The sequence below is a fragment of the Balearica regulorum genome, chromosome Z (assembly GCF_011004875.1).
Source record: "Balearica regulorum gibbericeps isolate bBalReg1 chromosome Z, bBalReg1.pri, whole genome shotgun sequence".
Classification (NCBI taxonomy): Eukaryota; Metazoa; Chordata; class Aves; order Gruiformes; family Gruidae; genus Balearica; species Balearica regulorum.
In genome coordinates this window covers 10,648,771-10,673,509 of record NC_046220.1, presented here as the reverse complement: position 1 = coordinate 10,673,509, position 24,739 = coordinate 10,648,771, and the positions used below count along the sequence as shown (strand labels likewise).

Sequence of the window (24,739 nt, the reverse complement as noted above, 5' to 3'; positions counted from 1 at the left end):
CATGACTGGAGATTAAAGAGGTACTTTCTCTGTGATTCCTAAATGAGCACAGGCCAGCCATGTATTCCCAAGGGGACAGGATCTTGGCTCTCTCAGTTCTTCAAAGTCACAACATGTGCTCCTTAAAGCATGCCCTGCTGATGCAATGCAAAAACTCTGACTTTTGTGTCCGTGGTATGCTAAACATGGCTCTTCAAGGGTAGAACGAAAAACTACGGCACAATCCAAAGTCAATAAGAAAGTGCTGGTTGACTTCTGCAGACTTGTGGAAATTATCTGCTCAGTTATTCTTGTTCTCTCTCAGCTGTTTATCTGTCCCATGATGTGCATTGTCTAAATTTGAAATTAAAAACATTCCTGAGGCAATGAATGTCTTTAAGCATTTGCATTCCACAGTGCATCAAAGAACAGTTAAGGCTGATGCTTCGCCTTTGACAGCTATGCTTGCATTCAGGTTTTCAGAGCCTCGTGATTTTAGCTTACAGCACCCTCATTATTTGCTGGGGCAGAACTCACGTGCAAGGCAGTCCCATGATGTCACAGGTTTCCCTGCCTGATGAGGCGGTCCATCTGTGCAGGCTACACCAAAGTGGAAGCTGATGTATGGACAGTGTATGTGACCGGGGAGTTTTTGCAGAGCTTGAGCCCTGAGCCTAGCTGGGGGCATGCTAAAGCTGTGAGAAACAAAACTGATGTCCTTTTAAAAAGCAGCTTTTGTAGTGTATGTGCATCTCCCTTTGTCTGTCCTATTTCTTTGGTTACTTCCACTCCTCCTTAGCATGAACAGTGAGGAGTGTTGATTCAGTAAAGTGTCTTCCTAAGAGAATTAGCTACCCTGTTGAGAAAAAAGCCTGTATCAGGGTACCAATAAACATTTTTCACAGCTCTCATCTTGACAATAAGCCCATAATACCAGTGGAATAAAGCATGAAGAAAGCATAAAATTGCATCAGGGCTTCAATTAACTTTCATATTACCTGTAATTCAAATACTTATTGCTTCTGTGCTAGAGTTATTACTTGCTTTTATAAGATTTTAAACTGTAACATTTTAAAGAGGCAGCCTGCCCTGTAGAGAGATATCAGCTCTGAAAATGAACAAAGATCACATTCAAACCTTTCCTGTTGAAATCTAGCAAGCTGAGTTTCTTGTGAAATTTCTAGAAATTAGAAATGTATTAGGAAGCCTCTTTTTGAAAGAACCACTGTGCTTTCATGTGAAGTCTTGCCTGGAACATGAAATTGTGGAGACATAATTAATAGATGAGGGGATGAGAGGTGTTTTTTTGGTAGGTTTTTTGTTTGGTTGGTTGTGGGTTTTTTTTTGTTTTATAATGACAACCTAATTACTTGATCCACAGCAGCTCTCAATTTCTGAATAGTTCAGTCTGGTTTTAAATTGAGTTCATGGCTGCTTCTTCCTTTATTCAGGCTATTCAAATATTCTCTTCACAACCTGCACTGAGTAACAGGTAAAAAACTGTTGTCATGCTTAATATATTTTAATTGTGCAGGTAGGTTGGTTGTATTTTTCACATTCTGTTTCTGAGGAAACCAGAAAGTCTTCTAGCTTAGTTAAAGATATTTTCCAAGAACACAAGAAATGCTCCACTGGACCAGAGCAATGGTCTTCGACAGCAGCAGTAAGAGATTTCCTATACGGAGAATGTCTGCCCTCAGCCTGGATCTTCAGACCTTACCATGTACTTCCTCCACTATCCCCAATCACTAAATTAGGGATGTCACTGGACACATTGTTGCCTTGTCCTTTTAATATATTTTCTGGATCTATTGTCCATCAGTTTGTTAACACGGAGATATTTATCTGTCTGGGGTTGGGTGGGGTTTTTTGTTTGTTTTGGGTTTTTTTGGGGGCGGTGTCCCCCTTTCTTCCTCCTCCCCCCCTTTCTTTTTTTTTTGTTCTGTGTAACACCATCATCATCTACATGGTATGTGAAGTGCTGTTTAGCACTACCAGTTCAGAGACCTCTAAGGAGGACAGACAATGAATCCATGTATTGTTATAAGTTATAGTTTGCTAAATGACTATGTAATTCTGAATGTCTAAGGTATGACTGCAAAGGGATTGAATGCTCAGGAATATAAACATTCACAGTCTGAATTGTAGGCCACCTTAAAAGAACCTCACATAGTATCCAGAAGCAGAGGCAGTCAAAGTAGTCATAACTTTCAGGAATTTTAGCCTCTAGCAATGTTTGTTGCAGAGAAAGGATCAGCAGAATAGGTTCACATTCACTGCAGACACCCTATTTAATAAGGAATTAGGTTAGCAAAGAAGGACAGATGGCAAGAGCAGACAAGACAGTTTGAGACCCAAGGCCTAATTCAGCTTCGACACAGCTAAGCTGAATGGCCACTGAAGTCAATCAGGTGTTCACGTTTGTATCAGGGCTGAATTTGTTTCTCTGTGTTTAGCAGAAAGAGGTGAATAATTGAATTCAGACAGATTTTTTTGTTGTTGTTTGGAAGCAGTGATGGTCATATGAAATGTTCAGTGCTACCCTAAAACCTACACTTTAAAAACTAATAGGCTGTATAAGCAGGGATGTTTCCTGCATAATGCAAATACAGTTGAAAGACAGTGCCTGGCCTAAGGCTTTGTATATATACAATGGAAATAAACAGATGGAGACACAAGCAGAGGCTTGTTCAGTGCAGCCTAAGCGGAACGGGACTTTGAATCCTTGTTCTCTGAATCTGAGATAGGTCTCTAATTTTTGGGTTTCTACAAGAATCACTGCAACTCTTCTTAGAATTGTAATGGGAAGTATATTTATTCTCTAAATAAACATTTGGAGAATGTGCATTGCAAGCTAGCATTTCACCATTTCTGCTTTTCCCTTCTGTATTGGTGCCTTCAGCTGAGAAACAATGCAGGGAGACTAAAGGGGTACCGGACGGTCTCCCTTCCTCTTCACCGGGGGGCTGCTCACCTTTTCCTTTTTAATGTATCAGTGTTTGCCAAACAGTTCCTGGTTTGTAATTTCTTATTTTATTGTGGCTATAAAATGAAAAGGTAGATCTTATCCTGGTAAAGTGGGATATTACTTTGCATTTGCTGCTGTGTGATAATATCTCTGGCTACTGTGGTTTAAGGCATATTGATTGCACTGCCTGCCTCTGTCAAGGTGCTCCTGCTGAAAATCAGCGACTCGGGTAATCCTCACTGGAAAACTGTGCATTAGTTGAGACTGTGTTACCAGAAGGTTGCAGAAAATTGAAAAAAAAAAAAAAAAAAAGAAAAGAAAAAGGAAGACATAGTATTTGTGTTCTTGTGTTTTTTCTGCCCTCCAAAAACATTGTCAGAATGCCGCTTGTACAAGGAAGCAGTAAAAGATGCCTCTCTAATGGGAACAGTCATGCTTCTACTGTGCAAAGCCATGGCATTTCCCTCCCATCCTATATCAGCACAACAGAACAGAGACAGCCATAAAGCAATAGCAGGTAATCTTTCTTTGTCACTGTGTAAGCACACTCTGCAATACAGCCTGGTCTATAAAATAAAAAGAACTTGCCTCCATACCTAACAGCTCCCAATGCCAATGACGCACGCTGATGGGGCAGCAGGTGCTTTCCTCATGATGGTTGCGAGGTCATTGCTAGGCAGAGTGTTAGCTGAGGGGATGTAATTGTACATACAGGAGGCTTTGGGTCCATAACTTTTCCCACCCTGGGCACAGAAGCACCCTAGTATGGGTTTTTAATGAGGCTCTGTGCAGCCGAGAAGCAGAGTTAACTGCCTGGTAGCTTTTTCTGTCTGTCTGCAGATCAAATTTTTTCCATGCATGGTAACAGTGAAGAGCTGCATCGGCATCAGAAAGTGTTTGTTTCTGAGAAACTGGTTGGGCTCCCACATCATAGGCAGCCACTTCATTTCCTTCTTCCTCAGTTCCTCATTTTTCATACAACAGTGATAGCATCATCTGCCTTAATGCGATGCTGTGAAATTTCACTGCATTGAAAACTGTTGAGAGGTCAGATATCGTAGTGTCTGGGGCTGGGTAAAAGTGTTATTAGCCATGCTATACCCATGCACTGTGTCCAGGAACTTAAAACGGCAACATCACAAGGATGGCTTTTATGTGGTGTTGCTGCATGATCTGTTAGTTTTTGTCAGAAATACACTGAAACCAGCCTCAGTCAGAGACAGCAGAATTTCAAGCGCTAATCCCAGTAAGACTCAGGTAGGATGTCCTAGTATGCCTGTCTCTGGAGACAGGCATCTGCTATCTTTATACACTGTGCCACCATTCTTTGGGTCTTTCAGGGAGCCGAAATGGAACTATTTTATTGCTTTCTTAGGAGTTTTTTACCTGCAAACTATATTGTAGGACCACAGGAACTTAATCCAGTTCATCTTCCTTCTAATCCTAAGAAAAACTTAAGAACACGATTTATTTTAGTGTAAATATTCAGGAGTGATTTGAAGTGCATTTTAAAGTAACCCTACTCCTATTCTGCAGAACGGTCATAAGGCACTAGCTCGTATGATGAGAAGCCATCTACCTTACACTTGAATAATAACTTTGCCTTGTCTTAAAATACATATTAAATGTTAAAATATAGCGTACAGCATCTTTTTTACTTTAATTGTTAAAGACCACTTCCATTCAATGTTTCATTTACTGCCTGGAAATAATGAGAGGTATTCCACAAATACTTAGATTTTCTGGACTTTAGTAAAATCAAGTGCACCCAGTCAGTTGCACAAGGCACCCATGCTATAAAGCAAGATGCTATCACTTTGTTATTAGCTGTATTAAGTTGTCATTAAACTAGTTCTGATTCTTGAGGGAGGTCTAACTTTACACTACGTCAGCTGCCAAGCCAAGCCTCATATGTGTAACCAAAATGTTTATTATTTTATCTGAAAATAAAAACTACATTCTCCTGGAAACACATATTATTTCTAATAAAAATAACTATGTTGCCCTCTATCTTACTGATACATTCATTCACAGTACTGTACAAATGACATTTTTGATTCAAATGCAAATTAAAAAGAGGAACTCTAAAAGAAGAACTTGTTCTAAACCACACAGCTTTGCTGGTAATAAGAACTAATCCAAATGTCATCCTAACTTTTCTTTGGACAATTTGTACTTTCAGCAGCTTTAGAATTTGAGCTTGCTCTTCTCAAAGCGAGGCATGCACAGATGTCACTGCAAAATCTTGAAGGTGGGTCAACAAGTCACACAGGCAAAAGTCTGTAGAGGCAGAGTTTTAAGAAGTAAACAAATGCCAAGTAAAGTTTTCTGCATACCTTCAGTAGGCAATCCCTCACGGCTGTGCTGGAAGTTCTTTTTTTATATATATATTTCATAAACATTTCACGTCCAGACTGAACTTTCATATCTCTTTACTAGGGGAAAGGGATACACTACACTGACTGTATTCATAGAATTAGAAATGCTTTTTTTTTTTACATTGGGAAGCTTTACAGAGTATTCAGGACTTTACGGCAGCAGAATAGACTTTTCTTTTAAACTTAACGTCCCTCCATGGAAAGTAGATATTTGTAATACTAGTATATTGATTTAAATTTATGGCTTATGTAAAGTAGTACATCCTTCCATATAGACAACTACTTAGATTGTGAAATTTTTAGGATCCAGGCCTGCAAAGACTTACACACATAGATTCATTGTGCATCCTAGTCCCAAGAAATCAGAAACAAGAGTCCCATTGATTGGAGTGGAGCCAGGACTCCAGCTGCTGCTCCAGAGAGGGTAGTACTGTGCGGCTCAAAGTTTACCAGATTTTGTAAGATGCAGGGTCTGAGGCCAACTTTTTGACATGAGACATCAGAACTTTTCCACCTTTGCCCTATTCTTGCCACATTCTAGGATACTTGTGATATATTGCCAATCAAAAAAGCTCCTGTCTCAAGTGTGCTTGAGATTTGACAAATTTGAAAAACCCAAAGGCAAATACTGAGACAAGAATAAACTGTTTAGAATTAATATCAAATATTTTTTCATAAACTCAAGTCTGTATTTGTTGTGTCAGGAGAGGAGGAAGTTGTCTGCAAATACATGAACACACACACAGTTATACACAAGTCAGGATTTCTGCAAGTATAAAATTATTCATGACTGTGAGGTCTGTGGTCAAGCTCAACCAAGTGCTGAGTCCAGCATAAAGCCAATGCAATCTTTGAGATTGATTGAAGCCTTCAAGACAAAATCAACAAGGTGATTTTCCACAGAGAGATTATTTTTAAACCGAAACAGAAATTGGGAGGGAAATTCACATCTGGAGATCCGAATGCTATAATTTTTATTCTGGCTGAAGTTGAGCTTTTACCTTTAGGTCTGGGAATTCATCTAGATCAGGATGATGTATTTGTGTTTGGTGTTCTGTGTTTGATGTAATGTTGTGGAGGCACTTCATCTTTGTCTACAGGTCTGGTTAATAGTAGGTATGATGCAGACATAATGCTCTGAACAGCACAGCCTGGCACAAATGACATGGATGGATCCGCACCAAACCACAGGTGCAGGCTCACCCATTTTCTAGGGAAGCCTGGACCTAGGTCCAGCTCTAAATCATATGGCTGTTTCTCCTCCTTGTGGAAAGCCCTGAAGTTTGGGGTTGGCTTGGCTCTGGATATTTGTGGCCTATGCTCCTCTCCACAGTAGACCTGTGTTTGGGCTGTGGTGGTTCTGACCTAAGAAAGGCTTGCAATAAGCTGCAGTACAAACCAAAAAATGATCAAAAGCAAGCTTTCCACTGTGTTTCCCAAGTTTACTTTTGCCTGTTGCCATTTTGTTTATTGCAGACTAGATGATGCGTTCGTTGCTCTCAGGAAAGAAAGACCCTGATTTGTGAATGGCACCAGGTCTCCCTGATGGACCTGCCAAGCAGGCTGGACCCCAGACCTCATGTTTGGCATTACTGCTGTGAAGAATCAGCTTTTTGTGCATCTGCAATTTATTGTGCTGCCTGATGCTTCCCTGTCTCCTGCAGAGCAGAGAAAAGCTACAAATATTGCCCCTTTCCTCCTCTCACAGGACTCCCTTCCACCAGTAGGTCTGGTTTCTCCTTGCCTGACTTGCCTTCAACTCAGATGAGGTTGGGTATGTCTGCCATGCTTTGCCCAACTAGGCACTTTTCTGTCTTTGCTGACCCCCATGGCAAGAGCCAGAGGGGTAATGTAAGTGTGTTGAACTACAAAAAAATCACCCATCTTACAGCCTGCTGGGGAGTACTGATGCCACTTTGCTTCAATAGAGAGAGAATCCTGTTCCTTGCCAGTGCCAGGGGCAATTTTCTAATCTAACCTCTTCATATGACTAATCAACACATGGACCTTGAATTATCTTGCAGTAGTATTGACACTTGCACCATGTGTTTATATGGACAGAGAGTGTCAGCTTACCTCTACCAAAACTATAGATTTTATTTAAAAGAGGATTTCTTCTTAAGGACAAAATTACTTGAACAGAGCTAGCAACTTTGTCTTGGTAACTCTGCTATATTCAGTGTTAATTATTCATACTGAGACAGGCAGAAACCACCAAAACTGCTTTACAGCCTACTGGAGATAAACCCTATAAATACTAGTTTATGCTCACATTGCTGTCATAAGATGCACAGTGTCTTCACTGGAAAAAAATAGAGAGCAGATATGTTCAGGGAGAGAGCTCAGGTGATTTGAGTAAGGGATACAGAGACCAGTGCCTCTGAGCCGTGACCAGATCCGAAGAGTTTCTGGCTTTAAGGCTGCGTTCTTCTCTCTGGAGAATCTCTCTCTGATTGCTTCTTACCTCTGAGACCTCTCTGCAGGGCTAGAGGATCTGTAAGACATTTTTTCACTAAGATCTTTTTGGCACAAACATCTTATATTCTTGCCTCAACCTCTGCTACCTGATTTGAGTTTTTCTTACTTTATGCAGTGGAACTGAGAAAGGGAAGGTTTGCTTTGGGAATGGACATTACATCTGGCTTGAAGCCTTTTTTCCTACAGACATCGGTATTGCCTAGGTTTTTCATGACGCACACATGGCACTGGGAAGGGTGATTTGTGTCCAGGGGAGGATAAGTCCAGTAATAGCAATTGGTGCTGGTCAGTTGTTTATTCCTGAGATGCTTTGGCATCTGTTAAACAGTGTGCTAGTCTTCATAGGCATGGCAACGGACGTTAGACCAGAGTCTCCCTTTCTGGTGATAGCATCAAGGTGGATCAGAGCGCCCTCCACTTCACAGGCATCCATGCGGTGCAGCCGGGATCAACGGAGTGCTGTGCAAATATGTGTGCAGCTGAAGGGAAAGAGGCAGCAGGCGGGAGGGAAGAGAAAAATCAGAGAGCTGGATACAGCAAGCAGAGAAAGGAGCATCGTCCAGTACTGACAACGTACAGCTGTGGGTCTGTTGCCCATGGCTAGCTCTTCCTTATCACACACACTTGACTTGAAATCATAGTGTCAGCCCTCCAGGCTTCAGATAGGAGTGCTGTGCTGGCTAGACCCAAGTGAATTTTCCCCTTGAATTTGAACAGCAGAGTTTCTGGGAAAAAATGAGCTCTGAGAGGATGAAATCACATTGAATTCCTCTAATAATTTTTGGATAGAAAAAGTTGAAGGGAATGTTCTGGTAATGTCAAAGCAATATTTTTAATGTATTCCAAATGAGATATTGGGGATTTTTTTGTTTGCTGTGCTTGGTTTTGTTTTTGTTTTTTTTTTTTTAAAGCCTCCAGCTGGCATTGAAACTTCATATTTTGAAAAAAACAAGTTTGTTTTTTAGACAACTGGTCAATTCAGAAAGTTTCAGTTTTGTGTTCAGCATGGTAAAATCCCCTGCTTTGCTTTTGATTGTTCATTTTCACCGGTGAATCCAATCAATATTATTTACTCTGCTCTAATGCTGACAGTGTTCTTGGCCTCCTTCGGACAGAAAAGCATGCAGCAATAATCTTTGCCTCCTTCCCTTCCCTGCCCAGCACCATCCCAGCCACCCATGCTCTGCAGGGACCATACATGGTTGGCTTCCAAGCCCATGAAATGGGTTGACACGAGCAGATCCATGGAAGTAAATGACTACCCATGTTAATAAATTCAAGCACATGCCTTGTTCTTTTCTGTTAGGGCAAATGACATTCCTGGGGATTCAAAGACTAGTAGAAGGGCCACATTTTTCTCCAACTTATCTTTTAAAGGTCTGTTCTCTGGAACTATCCTTTATTTTTCACTGGATGTTTTTTTTCTCACCTAGTTGTACAACATGGCTTTCAGCAACCTGTGTCACCATAATTCACTAACCTAACTGCTTATTATTGAAAAAAACTTACTAGCTTTTCTATAATCTCTTCTGGCCATACTTTTTGTATCATAATTATACGTAGTTGAAAATGACTGAGCAGATAAGAGGAAAATTAAGGCTGGAACTTGTGCATGAGTCAGGTGCTTTTATAGTGGGTAATATTGGTACATGCCAGGTACCCCAGGCAGCATAGCTGGAACCTTGACCAATATTTGGCTCTTGCTGCTGTAAGCAGATTTGCTACTTGAAGTTCTGCCAACAGCAGAGCCCTTCCTGAAGAGAAGGTCTTGCTTGTGTGCCATTTTTTTTCTTTATAAAAGACAAAACAATTGCTTCTCCAGTGCTGCTGGTGACAGGTAGTGCACTTCCTCAGAGCAAGCTGGTCATGCTTTCTTTGGTGTCTGGATCAGAGTCTGTGCTCCCCTCTGTGATTTTCTCTTTCTGGGACTGGTTATTTACAGCCTGCAATCCCTCTGACACTCAGGGACCTGTCTTTAATAATATTATTGCATCAGAAAGGGTTTTTTCCAAAGTAATTTCAATACTTTTCTTATTTCTAATGCTTTGTGGCACTGACTTTCCACCCAGGCACTCCAAGTTCACTGGGCTGGCTGGGGGTGTAAGGTCCTGATCCTGAAAGCACATGTTTTTTTTTTTTTTCTAAGGGGCTTGGTGGCCCTGCTTGCAGTATTTGCAGCTGTTAAGCTGTGAAAGTTGACTTTTGACATCAGACTGGATTTAATCCTTTTTAGTCTACGGATTAGAGGAGAACCCTTCTTGATGCTGGATGAGAGAAAAGAGTTACTTTCCTTTTATTTCCACTTTCAGTTACAGCTTTTAAACACTCTGGACATTGTCTACAGCTTCCAGCCCTGATGTTTCCTCTGTAGCAGTTGTAATGAGTAGAGCAAATGGAGACAGGCAGGCTACAGCCTCCGTGGTAGGTCCTGGATTTGTTTATATTTGCAAATGTTTGGCACATTGTGAAGATAAATCAGCAAAATAATCACAATATTTCTAGCTCTGTCAATTGTAAATACTGACATATAAAATAAGTGAAGAAAATAAACAGTAGTGTCTCCATATATCTTATTATCATTTCCTCATAGTATTCAACAATGCTTAAGAATAGCATCTGTAGCCAAATACCACAGAAAAGGGGACCCAGAGTATCACAACTCTGCAGGGCTTGTACATGTAGCTAGAGTAAGTATTTCCAGATTTCATCCTCAGCCACGTAGCCCATAAAACCACTGTTTCTCTTCTTGTTTCTTTTAAATGATAGCAAAGGGTCTCTCCATATTGCTTGACTCCATCAACTGGACATCCAAAAAGGACCTTAAATAATACTAAATTTGCAGCACAAATTATAGCAGCAAAAATGGGAATGACTTCTGTCATGTTAGGTTAAGGGCTGTTTTCTGCCCAGGTTGGTGTAAGTGGAAACTATCTATCTTGGTTAACTCTCCCGATTTACTAACCCCCTAACGATCTCCAGCTTCTGTAACAAAAAATAAAGACTGAAATAGCAGCAGTGGAGAATTTCCAGATGTCAGTTCTGTCCTCAGTGTGCAACTGCACATGGTGTTTAAGCAGCTTCATCACTTTATCCCACCTCCCCGGTAACTTAACCATACCTATTAATACAAAATTGCTTAAGCTGGTGAGCAGAAGGAAGGAGTTATTCTGTCTCACCACCAATTTGTCTATGACAATTTCTCCAGCAATAAAGATGCTTCTGTAACTTAGTGCAATGTGTTAAGAAGAAACCTCCTACCATGTAACAAAAACTGAGCAGCACAACAATCTGTTTAAAAACTTGCTACGGTTAAGTTATCTCATTTGCTTTAAACTGAACCATATATGTACAACACTCCAGTGAAATACAATGATCAAGACTTCCTGTTGGTATTAAACAGTATCCTTCCTTTTAAGCCATAAGATTAAAACACAATGCAAGGCTGTCTAAAGAGCACTACAGTCATTTTAGCATGGGGCTATGCTCAAGTGAATTGATAGCTTCTTTCTTAGCAGGGGTTATTAGCTTAACCAACTCACCCCCTGCCCCCAAAAGCTACCATATTGCTGCTGCCAATGCTGGAGCAGACTCATCTACAGCCAGAGGGAACTTGTAGCCAGTGATGCATTACACACTGTGGAAATACTCAAAAAGGAAGCTGAACTGGTTTGTCATGTATGAGAAAGTGACCCAGTTTTGCATTCATCATTTTTCCCTTCAACCTGTTCTTCTCTCTTTCTTCTCCCACCTACAAGCAACCAAACATGCTAGTGCTACATCCTTTTTTCCTAAATCATGGCAAACTTGTCATTCCCAGAAAATGCCTGACTTCTGTGAAGGGCCAGTTTTGATTGCAATGTAGCCTATTTTTTTCTGGTTTGGCATTGGAGTTATAAGCAGAACCTCTCCAAAAACTGTAACAGTAAGAGGACATTTTGTGATGCTGTGTACCCAGATTATGCCCTGCATTCTTGAAGTCTTGTGATGGACACTAACAGATGCATCAACACAGCCCCACAAGGCAGGATAGTGCTAATTATCCTGAATTACAGACGTAAAACTGAGATGAAAAAACTTGGACCCACGGAAGTATTTAGTTACCTAGACTCCCCTTCTAAATCAAGGGGATAACATCGTCTCTACATACCTTTGTAGATCTGAAGATGCAAGACTTTTTGTGAGGTCATGCTGAAGCACGCGGAGCAGCAGCAATTGGAAATGTTCCCCAGGACTTGGACCAGCATCGTTACTAGTGCTCAGTGAGTCCAGAGAGCTTTACTTGCACTGGGAGGAACTGCTGCATATAAAAGGCAGGAGTCGATTCCCTTCTTTCTGATGCAACTGAGTCCCTAGGTTTGCAGGCCAGTGTCTGTGCAGCTGCACAACTCCTCCCTGCCCCTCATTTGGAGTGAGCCAGCGTTTCTCTCTGCCAGTTGATTATTCCCTCTATTCTCCTTTGGGTTATATGGGAAGTTCCCTCCTCCAAGTCCGATATAGCAAACTCTACTCCTATGCAAATATCCGCTCCCTTGTCTCATCTGAGAAGGTGGTTACTGTCAGCTAGACACTTGTGATGATGCAGCAGGTAGTTTTTCTATCATGGGTAAATGTAGATGAAGTTTTGCACAATTGTGCCAGGTTTTGCAAAATCATTTAGGGACCAGCGTGTTTTCCCCCCATGAGAAGTTACAAAGGATTCATATGTGACTGTGCACAGTGCAATGGACATCTGATCACACCTTTTGCAGCAGAAGGCGAATGCAAATGGAGGTCTTGGGACAGCAAAAATTGTTATTAATTTCTTGTCCCTTTTTTATTATTCATGCCTACAGTTATTAGCCTTAGAGGTTTCTTCCTATAACCTCAAAAATATTGTAGTGTGAAGCACAAAGTGTTGCTGAATTGGTATTAGTTCTAAGGGACCAAGGGCAGGTTCCGAAGGTCCTGCGGGAAAGTAAGGGGCTGTCTGAAAATCAGCTATTCCACTTCTAACCCCAGACAAACTACCAAAACACCTCGAGTGTTGAACTCTCAAAGTGCCTATCTTCCTTCTTTTACCAGAAGGATACAGAACTATTAAAACAAAGGAAAAAGAGGAAAAACCTGAGAGGGCTGGCCTCCCACATGCTGAATATGCCCTTACTCTGTTAAGTCATTGGCCTCCAGGGAACCCCTCCAGAAGAGTTTCAGAGGAGTGCCACGCGATCTCACCAGCTGCTAACCATTTTGTTTCTTCCTACATGCTATGAGGGTGGGGAAAAAAGAAATAAATCAAAATTTCACTTTTGTCCTAGACATTTACAAAGGGGAAATGCATGGAAATATTTTGTTTCTGAAACTTTAGTAACAACAGCAATATCAAAATTGTCTAGTCTGGCACTGGTGTTTTCTTGGATAACTCAGTTTTGTGCAGTGGAGGAGTTTTCAGCTAAAAACCTTCTCATGGCTATGTAATAAAATGAGGTGGAATGAAAATAAGAGTATGTCACAGGCCATGGTGTGCACAAACAAACAGAATATGTACCTGATGCATCCAAGTGTCCAAGCACTAAATTAATTGCGCACGATGGTGCCCTTGTTATTTCATGGTCTTCACACAGACACTTCTGCTAGCTCAGGGTCACAATCCTTCCTTTTGCCATATTAACACAGCTTCCGAATTAGGAAGGTCTTTGCAAAACCAAAGAAATTTAAATAGTTATGATCACTTCTCTCAGCTGAATCAATTCTAGTCCTTCGGTGACAGAAACATACCAGTTCTCCAGTCATTCACGGAGTCTTCTAGGACTTTCTGTCACTCAAACACAAGTAGAAAAAAAACAACTTGAAGCCCCACCTACTGCAAAATATTCAGGACTAAATTACACAGCAGCAAAGCAGGGCACATGGCCATTTTTCCTTCTGCGACGCTAAAACATACCATATTGCGAAGGCTTAGATATGTATGTGTGTGTGCGTATAGAATTATCTGTATGGCTAACGGGTGAAAGGAGCAGAGGGAGGGTACTTACGTAACAACGGGCAATTTGTGGTGAATTTCTTGAGTGGCTGAGTTTAAGTTGAATTTTTAAATTTCTGAGAAGACTTATGCTGCCTGGCTATGTTACCCATCCTGTAACTGTTCTAAGCTCAGGTAATATAACATCTTGGGCAAAAACTACACAAGGGCTTTTTCTTTTTTTTTTATTTTTTTCCCTACAAGTCAGACTATGGCAAGCTTCATTCAGTCCTGAAATACAGAAGTCACTGTCTTTGATAAGCCCTGGAAGAAAACTGCACACTGTTTATTTTGGCAGTCCTTAAATTCTTTAGTTATTATTTCTGGGAAATTATGTATGCTGTATAGAATACTTTCCTCAATTCGGAAATAAGTTGACCTGGGACATACTGCCTTGCTGACCAAAACCAGTCCTTTGTTTTCTACAAATATGAAAAGATGCCATGTGATCCTAGAGCAATGGGGTCCGCAATATGCTTGGCAAAGTATCACATGAGAAGGAAAGGGAAAAGAGAAATGAGACAGTAATAGGTACAATAAGTTAATAGGCGTTGAAGCATCTAATAAAAATAACTGAGTAGCAGGGCACAGCAGTGAAAGGAAAGGAAAAAAAGAAAATTATCTGTGGAGTTACTACTTTAATTCTTTTAGTGAAAGAGGCATCTCCATGCGGTATGTCCTTGAGATCACACAGCATCTTCAAGAGTGGGTAGTTAGAGAGAAACACAGTAAAAAGACACAGAAGTAGGCGCAGTGAAAAGGCAGATTTATTTACTAGTAACACTGTACAGAGGAAAAAAAAAAGAGAAAAGCCACAGTTACAGCATGGCTGTTGCTGGCAGTGTTCTTGGTTGTTTTTTTTTTTTATTTTTGTTTTGTACTCGGTTTTTTAATCTGAAGAAGAAAACATAACAGTCAAAAAAGTACACTTCAGGTTACAAAGTACAGCAGCTATCCCCAGCAATTCTAATCCAGTGTTAGCACAGCAGTTTTTCCCCAACAAAATGGGATTTTATTTACATTAGCTCACAAAGAAAGTGGGAGACTAAATCTTAAAAAAAATCTCAACCACAACCTACATTCACCATAAAAGCTGCATTTTACACAACATTTTCTTGAACCCCTATAAAGAGTCATTCGTCTATGGAGTGAATGTAGTGGGGAGGGGCAGGAAACCTTCAGAAATGTGTTCTTTGCCTTCCTCCTGACCTGCTCTTGCTTGGCTACCTTTGCTGCACTCAGATTCAGTGGCCACTGAAAAAGCAAAAAGCTTTCAAATTAATTTATCTCCTGTATCTGCCCCTAAGCAGTGCCTCCATCCATACTTGCAAAATAACACGGACAAAATTTGAGCCCCTCATCAGTAAAGCACCTTAATTATAGATACTGGCCGATCTTAACATATCCTCAAGGCTATCCCTAACCAGTACGGTGCTTAAGTATTTGTAACACTTCAAGCAAGTGCTTAAGATTAGCGGAGCTTAAGTGCCCTGTTCAATTGGGACTTTATATGGTTGCACAAAATCTTCTTTATTTTTGAGTTTGCCTCTTTCTGACCGGCACATTAACTTGGAGGGATACCAGTAGCTTCTTGGCAGCTAATTTTACTGAGAATGCCTTTGCATGCTGGATCAGACTGTGGGGAAGTCCACATTTTCTCCTGGCTCCTTTACCCTGCCAGTAGCAACCTGACAATTAGGGGGTGGCTTGCCTTCTGCTCCTGTAAGTGGCTTCTGGATGCTGATATTTTATGCACTTGGGCATATCTAGCTCATACTGGCTTGGGGGGCTTCGTGCGTTCCCACAGGGATAGGAAGAGAGCAGATTTACCTAAATAGTAAGATTGTAGTGGAACCCACTGTTTGGGTAACCCATGGGGTACCAGCTGAACAGATAGAGCGAGCGCTTCTCTACTATCAAATTTGCCCTGGGAATCTAGGAAAATGCAGGAAGATGCCCAAACGCTGAGAACAGGATACCGTCATTTTGTTTTACTTGCGACTCATGCCAACAGGCCTCAGGTGAGGTTTTTAACTCCACTCTCTCTTTTCTTCCCCCAATCTTTGCTCATAGGAGACCACAAGAAGGGAAGCAGAGACAGGGGCTGAGCAATGGTGTCCAGAATGAGAGGAAGGACAGAGATAGGAGACAGGCAGAGTCCAGAGCAGAGGTGTGCAGGGGGAAAATTTTGGAAGAAACACTTACACTGCCTCTTTTATGTTTCTGTGCAGCTATGAAATTCACCCCCACCCTCTTCAGGCACTGGGAGTTTTGAGAGTTCCCGAGGGGTGTTTGTGTACTTTCAAACACAGTCAGCAAGGAGACCATGCTCTAAAACCCTCTGCAGAAAAGTGCACCAGTTTCACAACACCATTTAAATAACTATCTAATTAAAGGAATGAGAAGACACAGTTAAAGCAGTATAAGCCTTGCTTAAAGCATATTGTTTAAAGACCAGACCCTATAAGCATTTGTGCATGTGCTTAAATTTCACTTATCTGGGTCATCCCATTAAACTAAAAAGGGCTGCTTGGGTGCTTAATTTTATGCTCATGGGCAAGTTGATATATACCAAATAGATATGCAAGGTCTAAATTCAGGTATGAATCACGAACATACTAAGTTAAAAATGTAAAAATATACCCAAACTGGTGGACTTGAGTTACTTACCTAATTGTTAAAAATTATTGTTTGTTTGTTTTTTTCAATTTCTAAATAGATTAATTCTTAAAACAAATCCCTAAATACTTGTTTGTGAAGAATTTGGGAAACAATTGCAGAAAAGCTTTGCAATACAATAAAAGCAAAAACTCTCACAATAAGAGAAGCTTTTGCAAACTGGAGGAAGGGGCTCAGAATTCTCCACAACTTTGCCCTTAAAAGTGGCCTATTCTTAATCCGCTGAACAGCCTAAGTGGAACTACCACAGGAAAAAAGCTATAGATTTTGCAAGACTCTTCAAACCCATGAGGAAAAAGGCTCAGTTTTATAATGCTTTGATTTTAAGTACAAGTGGGACGTTTTTAAGAACTTCATGCACCCTTGTCACTATTTACAAGCTAAGTTGTTATTATAAATTTATATTACAAGTTGGATTTATATTCTCTTTGGACTAGATGACAATCCATTTATACTCTAAACTTAATAAATTCAGCCATTTTATACAACTTACTCTTTTACATACAAAAATTACAGTCCACATTTTTGCTGGATATTGTCATAGCCTGTGACCTCTGATTAAGCTCAGAACTAAAGTTTACTCCTGCTGCCCAGAAGGCTCATGAAACATAATCTGAGCAAATCCTAAACTTTCTAACAGACAGAGAGAACTGGTTGAAACTGAGTGAGTTTAGAAAAAATAAAGACGCCACGTCTCAGCCTGTGGGAAAATACTTTGTCCAAATCATTTTGTTCTACTCTTTCCAGTAGCACCATCTCTTGCATTTTGAAATCTCATGTTGGATAAAGTATGACAAAGTGAAAAAACATAGTTCTCCTATTTAGCCATACCTCTCTACTGAAAGTAGATAGCTATTGGCTAGCATGTTGGCTTTCTAGATAAAGAAGTTTGTCTAGCTATAGAAAGCATAGGTCCACCTTTTTCTGTCAAACAAATTTATTTATTTAGCTGTGTTCATAGCAGGTATATTGGATTCTACTCTTCTAATTGTACTCTTTAAAAAGTGTTGTGATGCTGCTTCCTGGAGAAAATTGTGGTTAGGTCTACAAAAGTTCCCAAGAAGCTGGGCATTGTCATAAACGTATGAAAAAGTTCAAAGACTCAATGTTATGGGTAGGATGATATTCAGAAACTGAATCCCCGTTTAGGATTCATATCTCATTACAAAAATATTTATTCCTTAAAAAAATACACAAATGTAAAATACTACGTTTTCTATTATATCCCCATTACTTTCCAAGTATGCCATTTGGATGTTGGACTAAATCAAAAGGTAGAACACCTTTTATTTCTCTAGCAACTCTTTACGCTATCTTTCTGCTCTGATTAATTTGTTGTATCTCTATCATTTTAATCAGTAGTGAACTTAGGTAGAATGACAGGGGACTAATATATTAGCTGTCAGGGAAGTCCCACTTAATATTTGCTCATGAATACCACTGCCATGGTAGCAATGTTGACTCAGGACTTGATCCGACCAGATGCTAAGCACCATTTTGTTTTGTGTTTTTCTCAGCAGAAGTAGCAATGCTCAGAGTTAGCCTCTAGGATCACACCACCCTGGGCAAACTCAGCAGTGCATAAAATTGGTACAGGTACACAAATAACACCCAAACTACACCCTGTGTAAATCATTCATGCCCTGATCTGGCAGACACCTACACACATTTCTCCTGTGAGTAGTCCTCTTGACTGAAATAGGTCTACACACGGCAGAATTAGGCATATGCGTTTTTGTTTGCAGGGCTGAGGTCTTCTATTGCACCGTTAGAGGTACGCTTCATGGAGAAGGGCTTGTGCACACTTCTCTTGCTGGGGATTGAAAGATAATGTTGTGTTTATACAGCTTTGGAATACAGCCTGCACTTTTTGGAAAAAATAAGGAAAAGAAAGATACAAAAAGAAAAAGGAAACCCAAGAGTGCTAAGGCAAACTGTCAAATGGCACATCATATCTACTTTGTCATTCATTTAGATAACATCACAAAGGCAGACCAGAGGAGTTCTGTAAACATATACCATACAGTACATCAGCCACAGAAAATCAAAAAAAGAAAACAACCCTGTAATTCTTTTCTTTCTGTATTGATGTTCTTATAATTTAAAGAGATTGCCTAGCCACTAATCATAATGCTGTGGTTTTTGATTTGTATTTTTCTTCTGGTTAAAAAAAAAAAAGAAAGAATGGAAGTAAAATGCAGTGGTTTGCAAAAGAAACAGTCCCTGAATGCAAATGAGGGACAACATGGAAAGTGGATTCATAGAAACTTAGAAAATACAAAATATAAAAAAGTTTCATAGGTTACTTTTTCCCAGTCTAGGAAAAGATACACTGAAAAGAGTTGTTTTTTGTTTTTCTTAGAAAAGTTAAGGCGAGCAGTTTGTTGTGGCAAAATGCTATCACTGAACCAGTTTCTGACTACTTTTTTGTATCCCCTCATGCTGAAGTTGAAAATGTATGTGTGATGGCTTAAGTTGAACAGACAGGGAGTTTGCTTAAAACAATACAAAAAAACCCCTCCCATAATGATCCTTACAAAAATCTCTCTCTGCTTGACCGTAGAGCGGACCTCTTCCTTCACGCCTGATTGTGCATGAATTTTCACAGGCAGCTTCCTATCCGAGGACGAGGGGAAAACCGACCCCTTCGAAGCCCAAAGCAGCCCTGGAAAACCAGTTTACATTCATCAGCCTAGGCTGACGCATTCGAATTCCCGCGTTACTTGGCTGCAGGCTAATGGCTAGAAGGGACACGCCGATGCCCAGGCATGGCTGCTGCCCTTGCGGAGGAGGATGATTGGAGTAAATGTGTGTCAGCTGATGTAGCTAAGGCCCTCCGAGTTCAGACTGATTTGCTCCCGTTTCATGTTTTTCCTGACCTCAGACATGGAACTGCCTTTGACCCGTAAAGACAAACCCTACACAGACAAACCTTTAGCTTTTCTGGATCTTTTGGGGCCCATTAACTATGGAGTTCATATCAACACATAAAAAACACTGGCCTTCCTAGGCACTCAATGTTAGCTACAAATACTGAGCAGTAGGTATTTGGCAGGTTTAAGGTTTAAGGCTTGTGCTCTACTTCTAACCACTAAAGGGCCACTTCTGGACTCTCGCGTGCCACCATCTCCCTGCCACATTGTGCCTCAGATGGTGCAGTGGTCTCAGACATGTACTGGTCCCAGCCTCAGCAAGCATCTCCCAAAGCTGGCCGCTGAGGGAGTCATCCCCAAAACGCTGAGTCTGTGCTGAACCAGAAGGTCATCTGACAGAGGAGTACGTGGCTGAAGAGATACATGGACAGAGTGGGTTAGGGTAAAGACGACACTCCAAATTTCCCGAGCAGAGGGCTTTGGGAAAAAATGTCCATTGGGGAGAGGAGCCACAAGGGAATAAAGATTGGGCTGGAAAGATGCCGAGAGGCCAGGGTGGCCACGAAGGTGGCATCACAGCTGGAGAGGAAAGGGTGGTTAGCGACGAGATGACCAGCCAGGCCAGGAGGAGATGGTTGGAAGATTTGTTTTTGAGTGTTACTGGTGAGGTGAACAGGCCCCAGAGCGAGAGAACTGTTGCAAAGCACGCCCAGCTCCTGCAGCGCTCATGGGGAAGGGACAAGATGGAAAGGGCTTCACCCTTTGCATTGCAGTGCTTTGGGGTCCTAAATGTGCCTGGGGAGAGCCTTGCCAGGCCACCCTGGGGTTGAAAACTCAGGGTCTCATTTTAAGAAGTGTTGAGATTTGTAAATACTTAGCATTTCTGGGAAAAAAGAAAAAAAACCACAAAAAAACCCAAAAATGCAACCCAACCACAAAAACCCAAAACACAGGTTGCTAGTTTCCAACAAACAGCCACCAGACCTATTGTTGCAACGCAGGACTCTGCGGCCATTCCCCTCTTTGATAAAACTTAACCACCTAAGCCTGAGTCAAAGGATGATGTGCAGAGCTTCTGTGGGTGAATTTGGTCCTTCTCCCACCCAAAAGCCCCCAGGGGAGGCAGAGGGAGTGTGTGGAAGTCTATTAAATCCAGCCACTGCAGAAGATATGGAGATATGGATGTGACTGTCTCTTCCTACTCTCTGCTTGCTTTTTTTTTTCCTGACTGTCACCTGAGCAGTGGTGAGAAGTTACGTTGACCAGGTCCATTCTGACGGCTGAGTGACCTAACGCAGGAACTACCTTTCACATTTTTTGTGTGTGTGTTTTCAGTGTGCCTCATATTACCACCACTGTGAACAAGTGTCCTTTTTCCTGGCACAGAAAGAAAAGAGTACAGAGCAAGAACTCTGTTTAATTGGATGCTCTGAACTAACAATTAATGCAGTAAAAGCACCATCCAAGAAAGAACAGAAATATCACAGGAACCACCTCAGACTGAAAAGAGGCTTTTTGTTGATTTCTTTCTTTCTTTTTTTTTTAAACTTTTTCATTTTGTTTTTCAGTTGCTGTTATTGATTTTTAAAGTCTGATAATTTCAAAGACACTTCAAAATAATCTTCAGTACTTTTCAACACTATCAGAAAACATAAATCCTGATTTTTAATCTCACTTCTGTAGTTATAAATCCAGACTAACTCCACTAGAGTGAGTGAAGCTACACTTAAGCAAAAACGGTGTGAGACAAGAATCAGGCTCATAATATCTCACCATGAAAAAGCTGGCTGCTTTTTCACTGTAGTTGAATCAAAGGACCAAGAAACAAAGAGACATCTACTCATTTTGGATGCCTTCGCCTTTTTACATTTTCACCTTGAGGTGTTTTTAACAGACCTGATTTTCAGAGGGCAGATGAAGAAAAAATTACTGGAAACCAGGCCTCTTTGAAGTGTCCCACACTGGAAAATGAAGCATCCAAAACCACCAGCAGTTTTTGAAAATGTTAGCCTTGTGGCTGTAGGATCTTCTCCCGAAGCAGCTGCTCTGACAAACCTCCGGTGGACCTCCACAGGAGTTTTACGTGGGTGAGCAGCACAGGATCAGACCCATCACCTGTCACTACATCGGTGCACTGGAGGTACACTCTGTGAGAAATTACACTTCCCTAAGAATTACAAAATAAAGCTCAGTCCCTGCCCCCATTCCCAGCACTGAGAATTTCGTCACTGAATCCAGCGGGAACAGGGTCAGACTGTGCGAGAAGTTCATTTATATTCTAAGGAAATAGAAAGCAATATCTCTCATCTACTGGAGTTCAGCAGGAAAACTTCATGTATAAACATTGGCAGAGTTACTGAAAGGCAAGTAATTAGATCAGTGACTCTATTTCAGTTGGTGTGACAGCTGCATCTTTTTCATGTCAAGTTAATTTCAACTGTAATTTGGGGAGATGAAGTACGCATACAATACTGTAATCTGGAAGATTTATATAAGGCAAAATCATCATTCATACATTTTCTAGAAAGAATAATTAAGGTCCACTTTTGGTATCACCAATAAGCAGAAATGGCTGATGGGTTTTTCTGACGCTGCAAACTAAACTGGAAAATTACTATAAAATAAAACTATGCAAACTTTTTGGGAAAGACTTGTCTGAGTTTTAGCAAATTAAAACAGTAAAATGATCTAAGCCTTTCCCCAAGAAATAAAAAATAGGATATATAAAATAATGTTTAAATGTGATTTTTCTTAAAAAAAAGAAGTAATATTTTTTAAGGCTCTTGTATCTGGCTGCTGTGAAACTCAGACTCCCACAGAATCCTAGGAATCTGATCAAGCCTGCCAGATATCCAAAGAAAAATGTAAAAAGTGTTTTCATTATATATATATAATATATATATAAAAATCAAATAAATATGAAAACATTTGTTCCACTTCTGATTAATCTGTCACTCTGCAATATTAAGGAAAAAAGAAACAAAAAAAAACACAAAAAAAAGAAGCAACCCCCCGCAACCCCTCCCCAAACCCCAAGTAGCACATCTGATGGGAAAATAACCATGCGCTCCTCTTCCTGAAGAACTAGAAAGCAAAGCAAACCCAACTGCAAGGCAATGGAGGCATTCACTTCCAGTTCACAGTATTGCAGTTAGAAGTACAGTGAGGTCTAGGTAAGTGATGGAGCAGGAGCTGCCCGGAGCGGGGAAGGAGAAGGTGTTCACATGACAATACAGCACTGACAGCGCTTTTTCTTTTGTGTACCTGGGGCAGCTTCCAAGGGCAGGCTCTCTTCCTTCCCCTCGGGAGAGGAGGGCTCTGTCGTATCCGACAGTGGCCTGCCAGAGACCAGCTCAGCAGCGTTCCCGTCCATGGTGGAGACGTCCGTCACTGTCTTCTCCCGCAGAGACTTCTCGTCGTCTTCATCAATCAGGACCAGCTCTGCCTTGATGGTCTCGTCATAGCCCAGCACTTTCTTCGTCTCCTCTTCGTCGTCAATGTTCTGGTAGCCCATAAATATCATTGTCACCGGCTGATCTGCACTGGCCTCAAGGGCTTCGCCACCGCAGGGTTTGTCTTGGGGCTGAGGGTTCGCAGCATGCCCTTTGCTGGGTTTGTGTACCATTTCCAGCTTTGCCTCCTTGAAGAGCATTTGCTCCTTCATATGGCTAAGGTTTCCATCGGCTACCATATTTCTGTCTGACACAGTCATTGTTTCATACCCTCCTTTTACACTTGATTGTCCAGCTTTTTGCATAAGTTCATCTACGTCCTTTGAGCTTAATTTATGTACTCCATTTTCTACCACTGTGCCACCAGAGTGAACCTCATAGACTACCTTGGTACCATCATCATAGACTTTGAATCCTCTTTGATGGGCCTCATCTGGGCCAACAGGTGAAGCAGAGACAATCTTGGTCTCTCCTGTATGTTTGTCTTTCTCCACATTAATTTCCATGGTGCACAAAGCTTGAATGAAAACAAGAGAGGAAGTGCATGTTACAACAAAAAAAGCCAGTGAATGGTTAATTGCCAAACAGACAAAGAAAACTACGGTGCCCCTTTTTCTACCTCCTGCTTCTAAAGGGCCAAGTGTTCTACGTTAGAGGTGGGACGCAATGCTGTGGACAGAGATAGTTATTACACTACAGCTTTTTGTGCAGCTGGAGGCTAGGCATACCTGCAGCAAACAGGACCTAGTCTTCCAGCTCATGCCGTGCGGAGCTGTCTCGGATCAATGAGGAGCGCCAAGAGCACTTGGGTTAGGTGTAATTTAGACAAAGGGAAGTGAAAGCATGCAGGTTGCCCTCGACCTTTCCATTTTGAACTTGCCTCAAAATTCAGAGAGAAACTCATCTCCAGGAACCTCTCTACTCTCTTTTCTTTCCCTGCCATCAAACTGCCAGTTAGCTGCTAACAAGTTTTGTTTGCTGCAAGTAACACCCAGACTGTTTTATTATTAATGCTTGTTCTTGCATAACTCTTCCATCTGTAGCGTTCAAAACATTTTAGAGAGGTGAGGAAACATTGTCTACCCCTGTTCTACAGGTGAGAAAATAAAATCACACAGGAATGGGATAATTTCCCCTGCAGATGCATGGCAGGGCAGGTGTCTCAGCTTCCACACCAAGGCATCAACAGTGACCTCTGCTTGCAGAGAATGTACAAAATGGACAAGAAGTGCTTCCTCATTTATTTGAATTAGGCCCTAAGTACCATTGCCACAGTTGAAGAAAAAGGCAATAATGAACTGATTTTCAAAGCTTCATGAAACAACAGGTGAAAACATGCATGTCAGGGATGCTGCTTTAGATAGCAAAGAAGCTTTTCTAGCAGTTAAGAAGGATGCAGTAACAAGATGAAAATTGTAGAGGCCACACAGTAGGAACAGACAGGCAGTCTACACCGCTCTAACACCCCTTTTGAGATATGATGGCATCTCACTAGACAGCTTTCCAAAGAAAAATGTGCAAAGATCTCACAGATTTTCCAGAAGTGGTCATCTGTTTAAGCATTCCTTGTATGCAGATGAAGACATTTTGGCTCACGGACAGACATCCACAGACACTTAATTACAAATTACCACAGGCAGTGACAAGTGTTTGTGAAACTTACGGTGACCATTTCCACCAATGAACCTCAATGTACCTGGGGGCACCACAAACTGATGTGTTGGCTTTTTTTCCTGACTTATTTTCAAGCGAGTACAGAATATCCTTGCCCCAAGAACCAATGTAGCTTGGTATGCTTGTATTTAAAAAATCATTAATATAAAAAATTACTCTTGCTTTAATATATTCTCTCAGTCTTATTATTCACACACATTAGATTTTTTTTTTATGTATCCTTAAAGCAAAGTATTTAATCAGCAATAGGAAGTTTATCA

At 41.0% G+C, this 24,739-nt stretch overlaps 1 protein-coding gene across 5 annotated transcripts in view; it reads right to left on the bottom strand.

Annotated features, from left to right (window-relative positions):
- PALM2AKAP2 (PALM2 and AKAP2 fusion) overlaps positions 1-24,739 on the bottom strand; it is a 271,609-nt gene that overhangs the window by 120,150 nt on the left and 126,720 nt on the right. For 3 of the 5 annotated variants that reach the window (XM_075740493.1, XM_075740495.1, XM_075740494.1), the window contains one exon: positions 22,618-23,322. The exons of the other annotated variants lie outside the window; for them this stretch is intronic. In XM_075740493.1, the coding sequence (XP_075596608.1) occupies positions 22,618-23,322 (705 nt within the window). The remainder of the gene's footprint in view (positions 1-22,617; positions 23,323-24,739) is intronic. 5 annotated transcript variants of the gene reach the window in all.